Consider the following 16,605-nt stretch of genomic DNA (forward strand, 5'->3'; position numbering starts at 1 on the left):
TCCCCTGTTGCTGTTGCTTTTTGTAAATTACTCCTACTAAATTGATTTTATTTTATTTATTTTTTGGCCAGCCTTTTCCTTACCCTGAGACAAATTGTATAATTGTGTGTTTGTGCAATAACAGGTTATATAAATGAAACTGACTTGGCTGTATTGGCACTGAGGCAAAGAGTTCACACGTGTGTGTGTCCCTGCATGCCAGTGCTATGATGCTGTGATCTTTAATCCAGGAAATGACGAATAAGCCCCCAAAACATGAATATAATAAAAAGTGGTTACAGTGTATCAAGGGTGTCCGCGGTCCCCTAACTCCTCCAGATGCTGATGACATCAGTCCGAGCAGGGCGGGTCCTCCAGCCAGCCGGTCCAGGCACGCCGATTTTCCGGCCGTACCCGGTTCCCGTTGCCATGGCGATGACGTCATGCTGCAGCACCGGGTGGAACGGTGCATGCGCAGACGGCCGCGGGGGGGGAGAGACAAACACAGCTCTCTCCTCCGCCATTCATCCAGATTGTCGACTGAGCCTGGACGGCCAGCACGGAGCAGCCAGCCTCTTCCTCTCCAGCAGCAGCCTTCCGTGACACCCCCCCCCCCCAAAAAAAAAGAAACCCGCAAAGACAACATGCGTGAGATCGTGCACCTGCAGGCCGGTCAGTGCGGGAACCAGATTGGAGCAAAGGTATGAAAACAGTCCGAGTATTGTCGACCTGCGAACTGACTTGATGCAATCGAAATGAAGTTTATTCCTGTTGCTGCCTCCACGTCTGCTCCGAGGAGGCCGCAGGAAACACTAAGTAGGTCAGCGCGGTTGTGTAAGACTGGGCCGAGCATCCTCCTGGATGGGCGGCGGCGCTGCACAGAGATTTTCAGCTGAAAGCAGACAGCTTCCACTAGAAATGAACGACCAGCAGGCGATGCTGCACCCCTGCAGAGACAGAGAGAGGTGTGGCTCAGAAAGAACTGGAACGCAGTTTTCAACAAACATGAGATCATATTATATTAGAGTGACAACAAGCTGGCCCACAGGCTGATCTGTTATTTCCACTGCTGCATTACAAAATGGCCATCAGCATCACCTCAAATTGTAAATTAATCAGAGCCCTGTCTGCGAACCACAGACTGATTTGAGCTTGATGGATTAAAAGAATATCCAAATTTTGTTTTGGGTCTGCTACAACTAACTATTGATTATTTCAGAGAGTTGAATTGAGACCACTGGCTGTCACATGATGGCATCTCTTGTTTTGCGCAAGAACATCCGAAATTCAGATATTAAATGTACATTTTTGTGTAGAAGCTGGTGCCATAAAGTAGTAAATGAGACCTAAAAAATTACTCTGCCAGTGAATTTTCTGTCAAAAAACGACTAATCAATGGAACTGATTGCTTTCAGCACGACACACACATACAGTAGTACTCACTCTGTGAGGCTGCTCTGGCTCAACAAGTAGACACAGATGTGAAGTGCAGATCAACAGCATATTCTGTACTGCGCATTGCTGGGATTTTAAAAGGTTTGTGTTATACAGAATGGTTGAACTGTTCGTTAACTTATCACTGTGCAATCTCACACGTCCACCGACCTGTAAGTTCTGGGAAGTCATTAGTGACGAGCATGGCATCGATCCGACTGGGACCTACCATGGAGACAGCGACCTGCAGCTGGACAGAATCAATGTCTACTACAATGAGGCTTCAGGTCAGGGCTGCTAAAACTGGGACCTGTTATTCTGTCAGTTTCCCTTAATTTGACCTTAGTTTTGACACATGCATTTGTGTTCAAGGTGGGAAGTACGTGCCCAGGGCCATATTAGTGGATCTGGAGCCAGGCACGATGGACTCTGTTCGCTCCGGCCCCTTCGGCCAGATCTTTAGACCTGACAACTTCGTCTTTGGTACGTATCATCAGTTGCCTGCATGCAGATCTGTTGGTTACTACACAGGCAAAGACACAGTTGTGTTAAAGATCAGTATATAAATGAGAATTGCTGTAGTCCGTGTTTAGTAAGTAAGTAAATGCGTTCCCCAGTTTAAATAATAACCTAAGATCCTTTGGCTCCATCAGTGAGGTTTAATATATTACAAGAGCAGATTGTAATTCATCCCTTCCTTTCAGGCCAGAGTGGAGCAGGTAACAACTGGGCGAAGGGCCACTACACAGAGGGAGCTGAGCTGGTCGACTCAGTCCTGGATGTGGTGAGGAAGGAAGCTGAGAGCTGTGACTGCCTCCAGGGTTTCCAGCTTACACACTCACTGGGCGGCGGTACTGGTTCTGGCATGGGAACGCTGCTCATCAGCAAGATCCGAGAGGAGTACCCTGATCGCATAATGAACACCTTCAGTGTTGTTCCCTCTCCTAAGGTACAGTGACTATGACACATTTCTTTTTTGCCATGATTCCCTTTTATGGCTCTTCATCTCCCTGACCCTTGAATGTGCCGTGTCCAGGTGTCGGACACAGTGGTGGAGCCCTACAATGCCACCCTGTCAGTCCACCAGCTGGTTGAGAACACAGATGAGACATACTGCATCGACAATGAGGCCCTGTATGACATCTGTTTCCGCACCCTCAAACTCACCACACCCACTTACGGGGACCTCAACCACCTGGTCTCTGCCACCATGAGTGGGGTAACAACTTGCCTGCGCTTCCCTGGCCAGCTCAACGCGGATCTCCGAAAACTGGCCGTCAACATGGTGCCCTTCCCTCGCCTGCACTTCTTCATGCCTGGCTTCGCTCCCTTGACCAGCCGTGGCAGCCAGCAGTACAGAGCCCTCTCTGTGCCTGAACTCACGCAGCAGATGTTTGATGCCAAGAACATGATGGCCGCCTGCGACCCGCGCCATGGCCGCTACCTGACCGTGGCCGCCGTGTTCCGAGGCCGAATGTCAATGAAGGAGGTGGATGAGCAGATGCTGAACGTGCAGAACAAGAACAGCAGCTACTTTGTTGAGTGGATCCCCAACAACGTCAAGACAGCCGTGTGCGACATCCCACCCCGTGGCCTCAAGATGGCTGCCACATTCATCGGCAACAGCACAGCTATCCAGGAACTGTTCAAGCGCATCTCCGAGCAGTTCACCGCCATGTTCCGCCGCAAAGCCTTCCTCCACTGGTACACCGGCGAGGGCATGGATGAGATGGAGTTCACAGAGGCAGAGAGCAACATGAACGACCTGGTGTCCGAATACCAGCAGTACCAGGACGCCACGGCTGAAGAGGGAGAGTTTGAGGAGGAGGGAGAGGAGGAGGTGGCCTAACGTCGCTCATCGTAACGCCATCCAACCATCCATCCACTGATTTCAGCCCTACTCTGCTCTCTTCATCTGACTTTGTTGTTTTCATTTCCCACCCTTCTCTCCCCATCCACCACTGACCCTCCCTTCTCCTCCACGCAGAGCAGGACTCACTACTACACAACTCTACGCTGACTCTCCTGTCCCAGTGCTCATGTAGAGGTAGCTAACACAGGCGTGCTTGTGGTCTTCGGTCAGTAGTCTTCTGTTCATGTTAATTTATCTTCATCAGTCACACAGTTCCACACCTGGGCCCAATAAATCTTCAACTCACCAAAATTTCATCACTTGTCTAATTTGGCATTAATGGAAATAAATTTGTTGGAAAAATATCCCGATGTGTGAAGTTCTTCTGTTTTAGCATTTTCCCACATTATGAGTTCATATATAAACAAATGAAAGAGATGAGTAAAATGCATTCTGTCACTTTTTCTGATGGGCCTTTTGAATAATATGCGTCAAACTACTTTAATGTAATTGGACCAAAAATACTGAATTAACAATTCCGAGGGTTTTAAACTGGATCTCACAGTTGGAACAAACCAAAATGGAGTCCTTCCTTGTACAGAGATTAGGCAGTGTTACTTGAACACCACACGGAGGCAGTGTGAGATCTGCTTATCTAAATGGACACCTAGTCTCTTTTCCGCAGTGAAGCAGCAATTGCCGATATGATAAAAATACCTACCAAGTCAGTTAGCCTTCCATATATAATACTGTACATATATATGGAAATATATTATCTGGCAATGGCTTGTGGAAAAAAAATTATTATAAAATGAATGTTGATTGAAAAGAGATTTTCTTTTTATACCTCACAGAGTTCACAGAAATGTTATATTGCGAACTTATTTAAGTATTTCTGTAGCTGCCTACGCAGCATCTGACTTTTTTTTTTTTTTTTTTGTAGAATTTCAGACTTTTCAATCGACGTGAAAATCAAAAGTTAAGAGGCATGAATACAAATGAAAATTTGGTGGGGAGGTCATACACCAGACGTCATACATGCATTGATACAATGCACATAATGAGATAGATCAGGAAGTGTGCTGTCACTCTGACGCTGATTGTGCAGACTGCTGCCTCAGCTCCCATCCGCCATCGTTCCTGCCACTACACATTGGTGTGTAAGGGGGGGTGGCTGTTATCTCACACACCTGCTGAAAATCTCTGCCTTCCTGGACAAACACATGGACACAGATACATTCAGACAACATGGGCTCCAGACTGAAGTAAGTTAAACTTGTCATTTGTGCTCAGCTTCCATCATCACCACTCTGCCAGTCAGTCTGTTTTGTGGTTTTTATTACTTCCTCTCACAACTGCAGGAAGTTTCTTGCAGTAACTCTGTTGCCCTGTATCAATTGTCATACACTTCTCTAGACTCTTGTTCAAAACTAAAATCTGCATTGGTTTCATATAATCTCTCAGATGATTATACTTTATACCGTTTTTACTTTACCTACCTGCTGACATAGATGACTAATAATAATAAGGACAATATATATATATATACACAAATGTATTTATGGTTTTTGTTGGGTAACAGATGTAGCAAATATAATCTCTTTCCTGTCAGACAAAACCCTGAGCGAGCCTTCTACTGGTTCTTTGAAGCAACTTGCCCTGTAGCCAGAGACAAAGGTGAGAGCTCTTGTATTTCCTATCAGTGTACCTGGGCCAGGTAGTATTTGCAAATTCTGTGCTTTTCAGCTTGTCCTTAGCCTCTATGGAGCACTAGCCCTGACTAGATTACAGTTTAGATCTGAGTGATCTCTTTAGTAAAAGAGAAGTTGATAAAAATTGTTCCACAAATACTTTTTCTGCGATTCTGTTCCCTTCTTATCATTCCCCTGCACGACTCGCCTGCAAAGTGAAATTGGCGTCAAACATATAGAGTAATAGAGTTACATTTCTGTGTTGTAAAATGGTCAAATGTAAACTTTTAACTGTTATGATGGTGTTTCTGTCGAGCTAAGAATTGCTCATACTTCCTGTCATGTGATCGGTCTAACCGCAGAGCCTGTCTAGTCATAGTTAAAGATGGGAGCAAGTTGTGGTAGTCAGACTGCAGCTGAGTGAGAGCTGAAAGGTTCAAATACACTCACTTTTTAAATGTCTATGTGATGTAAAATTAACTGAATATGCTTTTTGCTTTTTGATTTCATTACGAATAGTATAGTTAGAATGAATTAGTTAGTGAATTATCAAATGTCCATTTGTTGTAATATTACAGATCCTGAGGTAGTGTTTCAATTTCCAGAGGACTTCAGTGACGAGGTATCCACTCACGTCTCCTGCTCCACAAAACACACAGCTGAATATCTGTGGATTTTTGTCACATTGAAATTACAAATGTTGTCATTTGGTTGGTCTGTTGGTGTACTAGTGTGTCACCTCACAACACACATTTTTTTTTTTTACAAATATTCGTGGAACTCAGTGGATTAATTATCATTACATTGGTGATTTGGTAACTTTCTGTGCGGCCTCTATGGAATTTATACTTTTGATTTTAAGTGAAAGTGAAATGTGAAATTGTGGTGCAGTGTGATGTGAAAGAAAGTTTTACCTTCACAAAAGCAAAAGATCATATTCTCATTGACACAGATCCAGACGATAATATAAATGCTACCAACTGAAATTCTAACACCTAGTTGACTAAAGTAGTCCCCAGAAGATTTTTTTTTTTGTTTGGGTCTGATAGCTAATAAATCTGCTAATATTTGGAGATAACTGAACTCCAACTAGTTTTTTCTTAAACCCCATTAACAGAAATAAGAAGCAAAGGAGAAACAAAGAAAAAAGAAACAAGCATGAACATTTTTTTTTTTTTTTTTTCAAGCGCTTAAATTGGACTTGGGCTGAAATGCAACAGAGGCTATTTGTTAGGAGTTGAGATTTTAAAAAAAATGCTGAAACAAAACTGGCAAAATCATATATTGTTGTTAAAAGTGCACTCAAGGTTGGACAAAGAGTAAACACGCCTATAAACTACAGCCTCATACAGCCACAAACATGGCCATAGACACTTTGTCTTTATTTTCCATTTAACAAACACAGTTATGTTGTACTTTCTAGGAGTCCTTTCAATCCCTCCCCAGATTCTGCTTTCCATATGACATACAAAGGTGAGTATACTGTCTGGTTTGCTCTTTACTCCAGCCCTCAGGCTTGTTTGTTTTTCAAGTTTGCCTGTTGCTACATTTGTGTGTTCAGAGTGAGGGATGGAGTGGCCGTGCAGCACTTTACTTTTGTTCTGACTGATCTTGAGGGATGCCAGCGCTTTGGTTTCTGTCGTCTCGCCAACAGCACAAACACCTGTCTTTGCATACTCAGGTATGTGCATACGAGGGTATTCCGATACATGTGATGATGCATTTGTGCGTTTGCGTCAGTAGGATGAGCATGATGAAAACCACCACTTTCATTACAGCTATCTTCCATGGTTTGAAGTATTTTACAAACTTCTCAACAACTTGGCTGATTACCTGACCAAAGGACAGGTGAGTTCCTTGTGTTTAATGATTTTTTTCCTGTATTAGTCTCTAATTCATATAATTTCATTAACATAATGATCACTGTATTGTCAACAGACCAGCGAGATAAAAATGCTGCTGGGTGCGCTCTACAAGCAGCCCTTACCACTGGCGGCTGGATCTGTCACTCTGCAGATGGTAAATCTCTACTGATCCAATAAGTACCCGAGCTCATACTTGACTTCAATGGCTCTTTTCTGTCAGTGGTTAGCATGCTATGTTTTTTTCTGAGGGTGAGCAGCTATTGGTCAGCACAAAGGTGTCCCATCCAGTTGGACACCCAGAGGGGCAAGAGGGGGTGAGTCCCACAAGGAGTTCAAACGGTCTGGAACAATGGCCAAGCAGAGACAGACTAACTCCTGCTGGAAAACCTTTGGCTGTCTGTGCTTGATGGCTAAACCTGATGTGTGTGGACTAAAACCTTGTCTCTTAGCCCAAAGCCAAGTTTAACACGATTAACATCTAACAGACACTGTGACGTGTGGAACAGTTTTGTCTTCAGACAAATGTCTCTTTGTGGCTCAAAGCTACAGCTGCAGGAATTTTGTGGATTTTTGTACTTCAAAGTTTCATTCCAAAACAGAAAGTTCCTCACTTGTAACTTAACAGTTACAGTTAAATACTATTGGACAATGAATTCTGGTTTCCATCATTGGCAACTTAATGGAGCTCTGATATGATCCAAAGCATAAGAAGGCAAGGAGGTTACATCCAGTCCAATAACAATGAAATCTTTACATACAGATGGTGTTACTTAGCGTAAACACATTACAGAAGAACATTCAAACCACAGATAGTGCCAAAATGATGTGTTACAGTAAGACATATAACTTATACAATATCTGTAAAATTTGCATCTGAAATTGTTCTTTGTTGGATGCAAACATTTGGAATGAAACCATAAAGTCTGAGATGCCCAGTAATCCTTGATTCATGCCTTGGATGATGAAGATACTAATCCACCTGGAAGCAAAACAAGTTTCATTTCGATTCCTATGTTGTTTCTATCATTTTTAATGCAATGTGTGTATTACCAGATACCGTACTTCATTGCCCCAGACCCCAGAAGTCTCCCTTCCATCCCAGAGAATGTGAGTGTCTCAGATTAAAACTGGACTCAGGGTTTATATGTTGTATCCTCTACAGTGTATTTTGGGTTTTGTTTTTTTGTTACATGTGTATGTATGTTATCTATGGTTTTACCAGAGGAACTTGACTGAGCTAATTGTGGCTGTGGATGTGGGGAACCTGCTTCAGCTCTATGCAAGCATGCTGTTTGAGAGACGCATCCTGATCTTTGCAAGCAAACTCAGCACTGTAAGACACACAGCACTCTCTGTTTTTGAAAATGATGCGTTTACTTGTGTAAAGACACATTGTCGTTCTTGGGAAACCCAAGCTTAAAACCATGCTTTGCATCATGTCCAAGGACAATTCTTACGTATCAGCAGCCGCCTAACCCACGTGAATACAGAACCCACTTTAGATTCTTGAATGCAACAACTGGCAAACATCACTCACTGGGACTAGAGAAGTCTCCGTTGTGCTGTCTAGAAATCGCACATTTGCCACAATATGTGGTCTTTTATAGACTAGACACATGCATGTTTGTGTGTCCTGTGTGTTGTCAAATAAAACTAGATTTCATGTTGTTTTCTGTGCAGCTGACGTCTTGTGTGCACGCCCTGAGTGCTGTGTTATACCCCATGTACTGGCAGCACATCTTCATCCCAGTCCTCCCACCCCACCTGCTGGACTACTGCTGGTAAGAAGTCTCACTATGTGGCCAGCCAGCTGTAAAGTGTCTTGGTTTTACATGTTTGTTTGTTTGTTTGTTTTTTTCTTTATAGTGCACCTATGCCTTACTTAATAGGGGTCCACACGAGTCTATCTGAGGTAAATTTCAGTCGATTGTGTACCACTAAATATATGCATGCCAAGTTTGTTCTCATAAACGGACAAATATTATGATGTGTTTCTGTATCTGTCTGACAGAGAGTGAAAAGTCAGGGGTTGGAGCATGTTGTGATGCTAAATGTGGACACAAACACAATAGAGACCCCCTTTGACGATCTGAAGAGGATACCTTCAGATGTGGTAATAAATAGTTTGCGGAGATTTCTGTGTTTGTGTGGTCCTGTGTTTTTCCACTGAATGCCTGATTTTGTTTTCATCATTAGGAATCTGCGACTAGAATTTTTAAATGTTGACCTGTGCTGCAGAATCAGGAGGCACTTGTATGCACAGGAGCCATAGAGCAACATGAGCAAATAAAAGTACACATTTTGCCTAGTGTGTAGAACAACATCTCTGACAATTAGACAGTAGATTGTTACTTTGCTAATAAATCACATTCAAGTTTGGGATGTTCAGCACTTCCCCGGACACACTCTCCCAAAAGTAAGTGTCAGGACTTGTGTCAGAGGAAAACACAACAATGTTCTGATAGGTCCAGGTAAAACGCTCTGGTAAAAATCCAATTTTACCAGAGAGTTTGTTTGACCAAATGGTCCAGCTTTCATCATGAATACTTCATTGCTGCGCCACTATAGAACTAATCTTCTGGCTTTGTTAATATGCGTCCAGATGTCTGGGTTGAAGGTGTGTTTGAAACGTCAGGCTGTGTCTCCCGGCTCTGGTGTCTCACGGGCCTTCCTGAAAGCTCAGGCTTTGCTGTTTGGAGGATACAGGGACGCACTGCAGGGTCATAAGGTCTGTCAATCTGGCTAATTGCAGCCTTCATTATTATTAATAATTGTTAAAAATCTCAGACTTGTAGTAGTTCTTTCTCTGCATCTGTTTCTTCACAGCAGGGTGATATTTGCTTCAGTGAGGAGCTGTTTTTAGATCACAAGTCTCACAGCATGAGGCAGTTCCTACAGTCTGCCATTCATTTACAGTTCTTCAAACAGGTACGCGTTGTGCATCACACGATTTTCTGCCTCCTGCTGGACAGATAGCGCAACTTACATTCACAACTGGATAATGAATGTGTCAGAAGTCCTTTAATGCAGAATCTTAATCAATTGAAGTTGTTGTTGGATCAAGTCTGGGTTGCAATTTAGATTATGTGTTCATATATTTCCATTGTAACCCTAACCCTAACTATAGAAATTTAAGTTGGTGGTTGGTTGTGACATCAAATTTCTGGCTGTCCTGTCCAAGTTACATGAGAGGGCATTTTCAGAAATAAATGTTGTTGTTGCTGTTGTTTTTTTTTTTTTAGTTCATTGACGATCGCCTGGATATTTTGAACAATGGGAATGAACCAGATGACCTCTTTGAGACTGAGCTCCTCAAGTGTGAAACAGCAGTCGGTGCGTGCCAGTTTGTGTGTGTCACATTTTCAATTGCTTACTTATGCTCATATGACTCATTCTTTCTTTTTTTTTGTTTGTTTGTTTTTATTTTGCTTTGTTTTGCAGGAAGAATCAGATCTTGTCAGCACTTAGTTGGTAATTTAAAGGTAAATCCTTAAAGTCTGATCAAATCTAATAGGAAACACATTTGTTTTCCATTTTGTAACCTGAATGCATTTGCACTATACTTACACAGAAAGGGGGGGGAGCACTAATCCTCAACATGAAGTCCAAGGCAAACATGAAGGTGTGTACTGGCTGAGGTGAATTTTCTCTGTTGTACCAAAAAAATTCATGTTGTTTTAGTTGTTGTTGTTTTTTGTTCTTTTTTTTTTATCTCTCAGGCCAAAGGTCTTGCCATGTCTGGTTTGAGAAACATACTGACGCACAAGGTGAGCTTGTGTTTATGTTGGAACAAGTTTCACTTGGTTTAAATGCTGCCTAGGTTTCACTTTTACATTTCCTCAAGTAAATGCGGGTGTGTGCTTGTGTGCTTGCAGACCTACAATGAAGAACATGCCCTTCAGAGGGGCGGATCAGTGTCACATCGCCGCGCCCAGTCTGACTGTCTGCAGAATCGCCTGCCAATCACACCACACTTTGGGATGGTGAGATCCCTTTTAGAGCATCTCATCCCACCTCAATTTCACACACTTATTAGAAATCTGAAAGTTTTTTTTTTTTTTTATATATTTTAACAAAATGTACATTGCATCCACTATTTTCCCACATGATATTCATGACCTATTCAGTAATTCTTACTTATTATACCACTTCTTCGTGCCTGTTTTACATACAGCGCCGTGCTATGTCTTTCACTTCGTTGTTGGTCTTCTCACTTATGTTTGTTTTGTTACTATGTTGCCTCATGTCAGTCACGTCCCCGTCGGCCTGTCAACAAGGTCAGGGCTCCCACAGACCAGGACAACAATAGGGACACTGAAGATACATGGGATGGGTGAGCAATGCAGCACAATGTACACTGACTTATTTCAATATTACGTATTTTAATGAAGAACAATTTTGAAGTACCTATACATTTGTCTGCTGTTTTATACTTTTAGTCATTGGCATTTCAGGGAAATATTCCACTATATAACTCAATTATATTTAGTTGACAATTAAACAGCTTTCATATGGTGAGCTTACAAAAAAGTTATCCACGGTAAAAATACTACCTGCTGTGACAACTTGTTTGTAATAAAGTCAAACAAACTTGAAATTAACAGGACTCTGGATGACTTGTATGCAGGCAAAAGAAGTGAATGAAAAAATAACTCCCGCTCTCCCTTGCTATGGTAGAAGATAAATTATAAACCCTGTCTTGAACTCAGTATGATGTCAAAATGTCTCCTGGCTCTAGATCTAACTCATTGGCCCCACTGTATTTAATAACACTGTAGAAGAAGCCATTCTGGATTATTAGTGTTTACTATATTTTGCTATTATTAGCTAAAAATTGTGAAGGCAAGACTTTTATATGTCAAACCACAACATGTTCCTAATGAGTTCATAAGCACAGCCAAAAGGGGACAATTTATTTGCACTATAGTGAGTATATTATTAGTATAGTATGTATAGTATAGTATTATACAGTATAAGTATCACAATGACAGAAAATATGATTATCATGGTCACTTACTAAAATATCTCAAAACCAAATGTAGAGTCTGTGATGTCATTTGTGCCATTAAGATGTACTGACTTGAAGGCTTTGAGTCGTTATTCTAACACTGGGGTTAAGAGACAGAGAAATGGGGAACGGTTAGAAAACATAATAGCATGTATTTTCTGGTTTGTGCCATTCTTTGTGTTACCTGTAATTTATCAGAGCTGTGTCTGGGCCTGCGGTTGAGCCCAGCTCTGAGCTCCAGAAGGATGACGATGAAGAGGATGATACATTGCTGTGTGACGAGGAGGAGATGGATTTGCTTGGGGAGATATTTGACACACTCAGCTCTCGGAGCTCCCATGACCGTGGCGTCCTGTATGGCACACGCAGCCTGGATCTGTTTGGACCAGACAGTCACGACTTTATCACAAAGGTACACATACACACACACTGAGACACAGATACACAATTCCTGGTATAACCTGAACTGTTGCTGTGCTTTCCAGTATGGTCCGGCCAACCCTAGCCAGGAGAGCCTGTCTCTGTCCATCAGCGGTAGTGAAAGCTTGCACAGCTGGAATCTGGAGACCACTGAGGAGCTGTCAGACCTGACGGAGGACTCTGATTGGTTGTGCCAGGACACCAGTCTTCCAGAGGAGGGGCCAAAGAGTCTACTGGCCGTATATGAAATAGAGGAACGAGACAGGGGACAGAAGCAGGACACAGAGAAACAGGAAGAAGTGAAGGTAGCAATAAATGGATGCCAAGGAGAAGAAAATGAGAACAGAAATAACTTTGAGGAAGTAAACTTTGAGGAAAAGACAGATGAGAATCATGAGAAGAGAGCGAGTTTAGGAGAGAACCCTGTAAAAGAAACATTGGAAGATGAAGGGTTAGAAGACGAGAGAGAAGAAGAGAGAAATCAGTGTGAGGAAATAGCTGAGGGACGGGAAATTAAAGAAACCAATGAAATGCAGAAAAGTATAACAAGAGAAAATGAGGAGAAAGATAAAGAGATGACAGGATCTTTAAACAACCTAAATCTTCATGATCCCTACGCAGTGGAGGAGCAGGAAGGACCAGAGGACAGAGCCAATCCAGAAACCATAGTCTCTCCTGGGCCCCAGAGCCCCCCTGCTGACCCTAAACCTCCAGCAGGTCAGGAAAAGAGGAGTGTAGGAAAAATAATGAAAAAAGATGAGAAAGAGATAAGACAAACCCCACCTCCCCCTAAAGTACTATCTGCTGTAGCACGCTTCCATTCTCAAACAACCAGCCAGAGCTTTCAGTCCAGGACCCAAGAATTGGCTGGGCTTGGGAGACCATGCAACCTGTTGTGGAGCAGGGAGAACACAAAAGCTTCCCAGGTGTGTGACTCAAACCTATCTGAAGAGAACAACAGCTCAGAAACACATCAAGACGAAGACTCTCCTTCCATCAGAGTGTCTGAACTTAAAAAGAGATTTGAAGCTTAAAAAAGTTTCAAATCAACAGCTCTTCTGCAGCTGCAGGCCCCAGCTGGATTGTTGCCATTGATGATGTAAATCTTTAAGGAATGGGTCACGGGAAAGCATCTGTGAGCTGAGATTTTAGCACATATTCATTTTTGAATTCACAGGCTATTTGTACTCAATATTGAAGGAAAGTAGGCAGCAGTGCCCAGACAAAGAAATATGTACAAAATACATTTTTAAGAGGACATTGGATGGTTTTGCAGCTCAGTAGCTTTCTGATGGTCCATTTATGAGTGACTTAATTTTACATGTGCATGTGTGTTATAAGTGGGTTTTCCATCACATACTGCCCAACAAAAACTGACAAATTCTGGGGATAATTTTTCATTTTTTCAAGGCAGATTATTAATAAATAACTTAAACTAAACATTTCAAAACATCCAATGCTTATTTCTCCTTACTGTTGATGCTCCATGAGAAAGGACACAAATAGCTGTAGTGCTGGGTGTGCACATTGGTTTATTAACAGAACACTGTACCATACATATAGATTTAAGTTTTGTGTGACTCAATCTCATTCATGGAAATCATGTGAAACACAATATGTTTTAGATATAAATACATAGAAGCACAGTAGAGTAAAAAAAAAAAAAAAGCTACAAAAAACTAAGGTCTGTACAAATGAAAATATTATTTAAGCTGATGTTCCTCATGCAGCAGGATGATTGGGGGGAATTGTTAAGATAAGGAAATAGAAGTGAGCAAACACACGTTTCCTCTTTTCATGCAATGTAACAGGTGATGAGTCCACTTGTAGTCACTGGGAGTGCAAAGGTGCCACACGAAACAGTGTCCTGTGTGTCTGAAGGTTTCTGGTGCCACTCATTAACAACCCCAGTGGACAGAAGCACAGGAGGAATTGATCCGCAGGTTTACACAGTGACTGAGGAGAGAAGGTATGCAAGGACACTTTCATCATATGAGGCGTTCCTCTTTGGGCAATGGTAAAGGCAGACCAGGTTTTTCAGATCCTGCTGCTCCTGTCTGTTTCCTCTCCTCTGCACTGGGCCTATATGTCCCCTCCATTCTTCTTTTCTTCCTGATGACACACAGCAGTAGCAGAAGAGTCAAGCTGAGCAGGGACAGCACAGTGGAGATGAACACTGACCCTGTGGCTGGGAACATCACCTGTATCACCATGATGACAGAGAGCTGGGGAGGGGACCACACACACAATGTCAGAAGGACCAGTACGTGTATAAATCAAATTGCAGATGAAAGTAAACAAAAAAACTAATTCTGAATTGTTGGAGGTCTCAGTAGCTACAACTTTCTACACTACCAGTCAAACGTTTGCACACACATTCCTGCAGACATAAATGGGATAGTGTGTCAGCTGGTAGTGTAAAAACATTGTTTAATAACCGTTTTCCTCGGTGAGTCCATTAAAGTCATGTATATAAATCAGAGCACAATAAATTCTACCCATAAAACTCTTCCAAAGTTTGAGTTAAGGTCCTCAAATGGAAGAGAGAACAAAATAACTCCCAATTATTTTTATATCAATGTCTGATCAACTAATTGACTAATCATTGGCAATAATAAGAATGAATAAAAACACAGAAACAAATGGTGCTTCAAATATAACAATGTGCAGCAGCAGCAGCAGCAGCCTCTCTTTAGATCCTGGTCTCTATTACATGACATTTTATAGATAATTAATCAATGGAGAGAAAAACTGGATGGCTAAAGAGAAAGACATATCCTTGTAGTTGGAGTTCGACAAGAATAAAGTCCTCACGCTTTCTTAATGTGCAAAACTGACAGTTTCAGTGTCTGCATTACCAAAATTTGACTCACACGTAAAAGCCCTTAGTCACCAAATGATGAGTGTCTAAAATGGCATTTAATGTGTGACAGGCAGCACTTCAGACACATAATCACCTGTTCCTGGTAGGAACCACAGAGATAAGAAAATACACTCAGCTCTCCACGACGGCCTCACAAAACCCAGACAACTGCTTGGTTTTCATGTGTTCAGCTCGACTTTGGGAGAAACTACTGCCTGTGAGCCACCGGCGGACAGGAGGGCGGAATGTCGCCGGTCCGGCTCCACCTGTCAGCCGGAGACACGTCGTTCACCTTTTCACACACACTTGTACAGTTTCAGGTGATCGGCGGGACATAGATACCTGTCGGCTGCGGAGAGTCCAGGTGAGATGAGCGGCTGCGGGAGCCCGACAGCAGTCATAATCCGGCAGTCAGGGGGGCGACGCGGCGGAGACTGCTCCTGTCCCGGAGCACCTGCCGGCCACACCTGGTCGGTCCAATGCAAATGAGCCTGGTCACGTGTTCCATCTGCACCAATTACAATTGCAAACAGCTGACTTTTTTTTTTTTCATTCATCTTCAACCGCTTATCCGTTTCCGGGTCACGAGGGGTGTTGGAGCCAATCCCAGCTCACACAGGGAGAGGGCGGGGTCACACCGGACAGGTCAGCGGCCCATCACAGGGCCAACACACGAAAACAGCAGAGACCAACAACCACTCACACTCACACTCAGACCTACGGACAATTTAGAGTCACCAGTTAACCCAAACATGGTGCCTTTGGACGGTGAGAGGAAACCGGAGTTCACAACACTACACAAACTCTGCACAAAAAGGCCCCGGGCCAGGAATCAAACCCACAACCTTCTTATTGTGTGGCAACCGCAATTTGTATAAGGGGCTGATTCTGACAGAATGTTGTTTCCACTGCTCAGTTGTATGTTTCTACAGAGACATGACAGTCTCTCTCTCTCTCTCTCACACACACACACATGCACACACACACACACACACACACACAGCGGGATGTGCTCACCTTTGCTTTGACCAGCTCTGACCACCGGGAGCCACCTGGATTCAAAAAGAAATAGTAACTTCGCTCCTCCTGTTACTGCATGTTACTGTAGTGCAACATAATAATACGATGACAGATTGTCTTCAAATCAAATCAAATATGCTTATTTAGTCACATCAAGGTATTTTAAATAGAGCAGATCTACTTTAAACTCCTTGAAGAGACCCAACATATTCTTCCATGAGCAACAGTGGTGGGAAAAACATCCTTTAAGAAGCAGAAACTTGGGACAGAGCCAGACTCAGGACAGGTAGCCATGCGTCTCAGTAGGCTGAGACTGTTTTGGCTTGAGAGAGAGAGAGAGATAGATGGGAAAGGAGAGGGAGAAAGAGAGAGACAGATAAAGGGGACAGAGGGAGAGGGGGAAAGAAAGCAGAAAAAGAAAAAGAAAAAGGAGACAATAGAGAACGAGAGCAGGAGGAAAGAAAATGCAATGA

At 42.8% G+C, this 16,605-nt stretch overlaps 2 protein-coding genes across 13 annotated transcripts; both read left to right on the forward strand.

Moving 5' to 3' along the window:
- The first annotated feature begins 437 nt into the window (after positions 1-437).
- LOC115048843 (tubulin beta chain-like) lies at positions 438-3,620 on the forward strand. 10 transcript variants are annotated; one of them, XM_029510686.1, is made up of 6 exons: positions 442-680; positions 1,592-1,700; positions 1,786-1,896; positions 2,118-2,362; positions 2,450-2,553; positions 3,028-3,620. In XM_029510686.1, exons 1-6 carry the CDS (start codon positions 450-452, stop codon positions 3,260-3,262), a joined length of 1,035 nt encoding a protein of 344 aa, XP_029366546.1. In that variant the 5' UTR covers positions 442-449; the 3' UTR covers positions 3,263-3,620. The 10 variants fall into 10 exon arrangements, with proteins under 10 accessions (XP_029366580.1, XP_029366571.1, XP_029366563.1 ...); XM_029510694.1 differs by having other exon boundaries at positions 2,450-2,523; positions 3,025-3,620; XM_029510720.1 differs by lacking the exon at positions 2,450-2,553 and having other exon boundaries at positions 438-680; positions 2,118-2,197; positions 3,143-3,620.
- A 745-nt stretch (positions 3,621-4,365) lies between these two features.
- Positions 4,366-13,693, forward strand: dennd1c (DENN domain containing 1C). 3 transcript variants are annotated; one of them, XM_029507387.1, is made up of 23 exons: positions 4,366-4,530; positions 4,878-4,942; positions 5,535-5,578; positions 6,380-6,429; positions 6,518-6,637; positions 6,735-6,804; positions 6,895-6,975; positions 7,070-7,135; positions 7,875-7,928; positions 8,044-8,154; positions 8,502-8,602; positions 8,688-8,733; positions 8,833-8,934; positions 9,424-9,549; positions 9,648-9,749; positions 10,064-10,154; positions 10,263-10,303; positions 10,393-10,443; positions 10,541-10,588; positions 10,697-10,804; positions 11,072-11,154; positions 12,028-12,241; positions 12,315-13,693. In XM_029507387.1, exons 1-23 carry the CDS (start codon positions 4,514-4,516, stop codon positions 13,281-13,283), a joined length of 2,760 nt encoding a protein of 919 aa, XP_029363247.1. In that variant the 5' UTR covers positions 4,366-4,513; the 3' UTR covers positions 13,284-13,693. The 3 variants fall into 3 exon arrangements, with proteins under 3 accessions (XP_029363247.1, XP_029363254.1, XP_029363263.1); XM_029507394.1 differs by having other exon boundaries at positions 9,651-9,749; XM_029507403.1 differs by lacking the exon at positions 7,070-7,135.
- Positions 13,694-16,605: the final 2,912 nt, after the last annotated feature.

Source organism: Echeneis naucrates, chromosome 1 (assembly GCF_900963305.1).
Source record: "Echeneis naucrates chromosome 1, fEcheNa1.1, whole genome shotgun sequence".
Lineage (NCBI taxonomy): Eukaryota > Metazoa > Chordata > Actinopteri > Carangiformes > Echeneidae > Echeneis > Echeneis naucrates.

Coding starts and splice junctions, on each gene's coding strand:
- LOC115048843 (XM_029510651.1), top strand. CDS start 450: ATGCGCAGACGGCCGCGGGGGGGGAGAGACAAACACAGCTCTCTCCTC. Junction 1,710..1,785: donor TGAGGCTTCAGGTCAGGGCT/GCTAAAACTGGG, acceptor TTTGTGTTCAAG/GTGGGAAGTACGTGCCCAGG. Junction 1,897..2,117: donor ACCTGACAACTTCGTCTTTG/GTACGTATCATC, acceptor CCTTCCTTTCAG/GCCAGAGTGGAGCAGGTAAC.
- dennd1c (XM_029507387.1), top strand. Junction 5,579..6,379: donor CAGAGGACTTCAGTGACGAG/GTATCCACTCAC, acceptor TGTACTTTCTAG/GAGTCCTTTCAATCCCTCCC. Junction 8,935..9,423: donor AGAGGATACCTTCAGATGTG/GTAATAAATAGT, acceptor ATATGCGTCCAG/ATGTCTGGGTTGAAGGTGTG.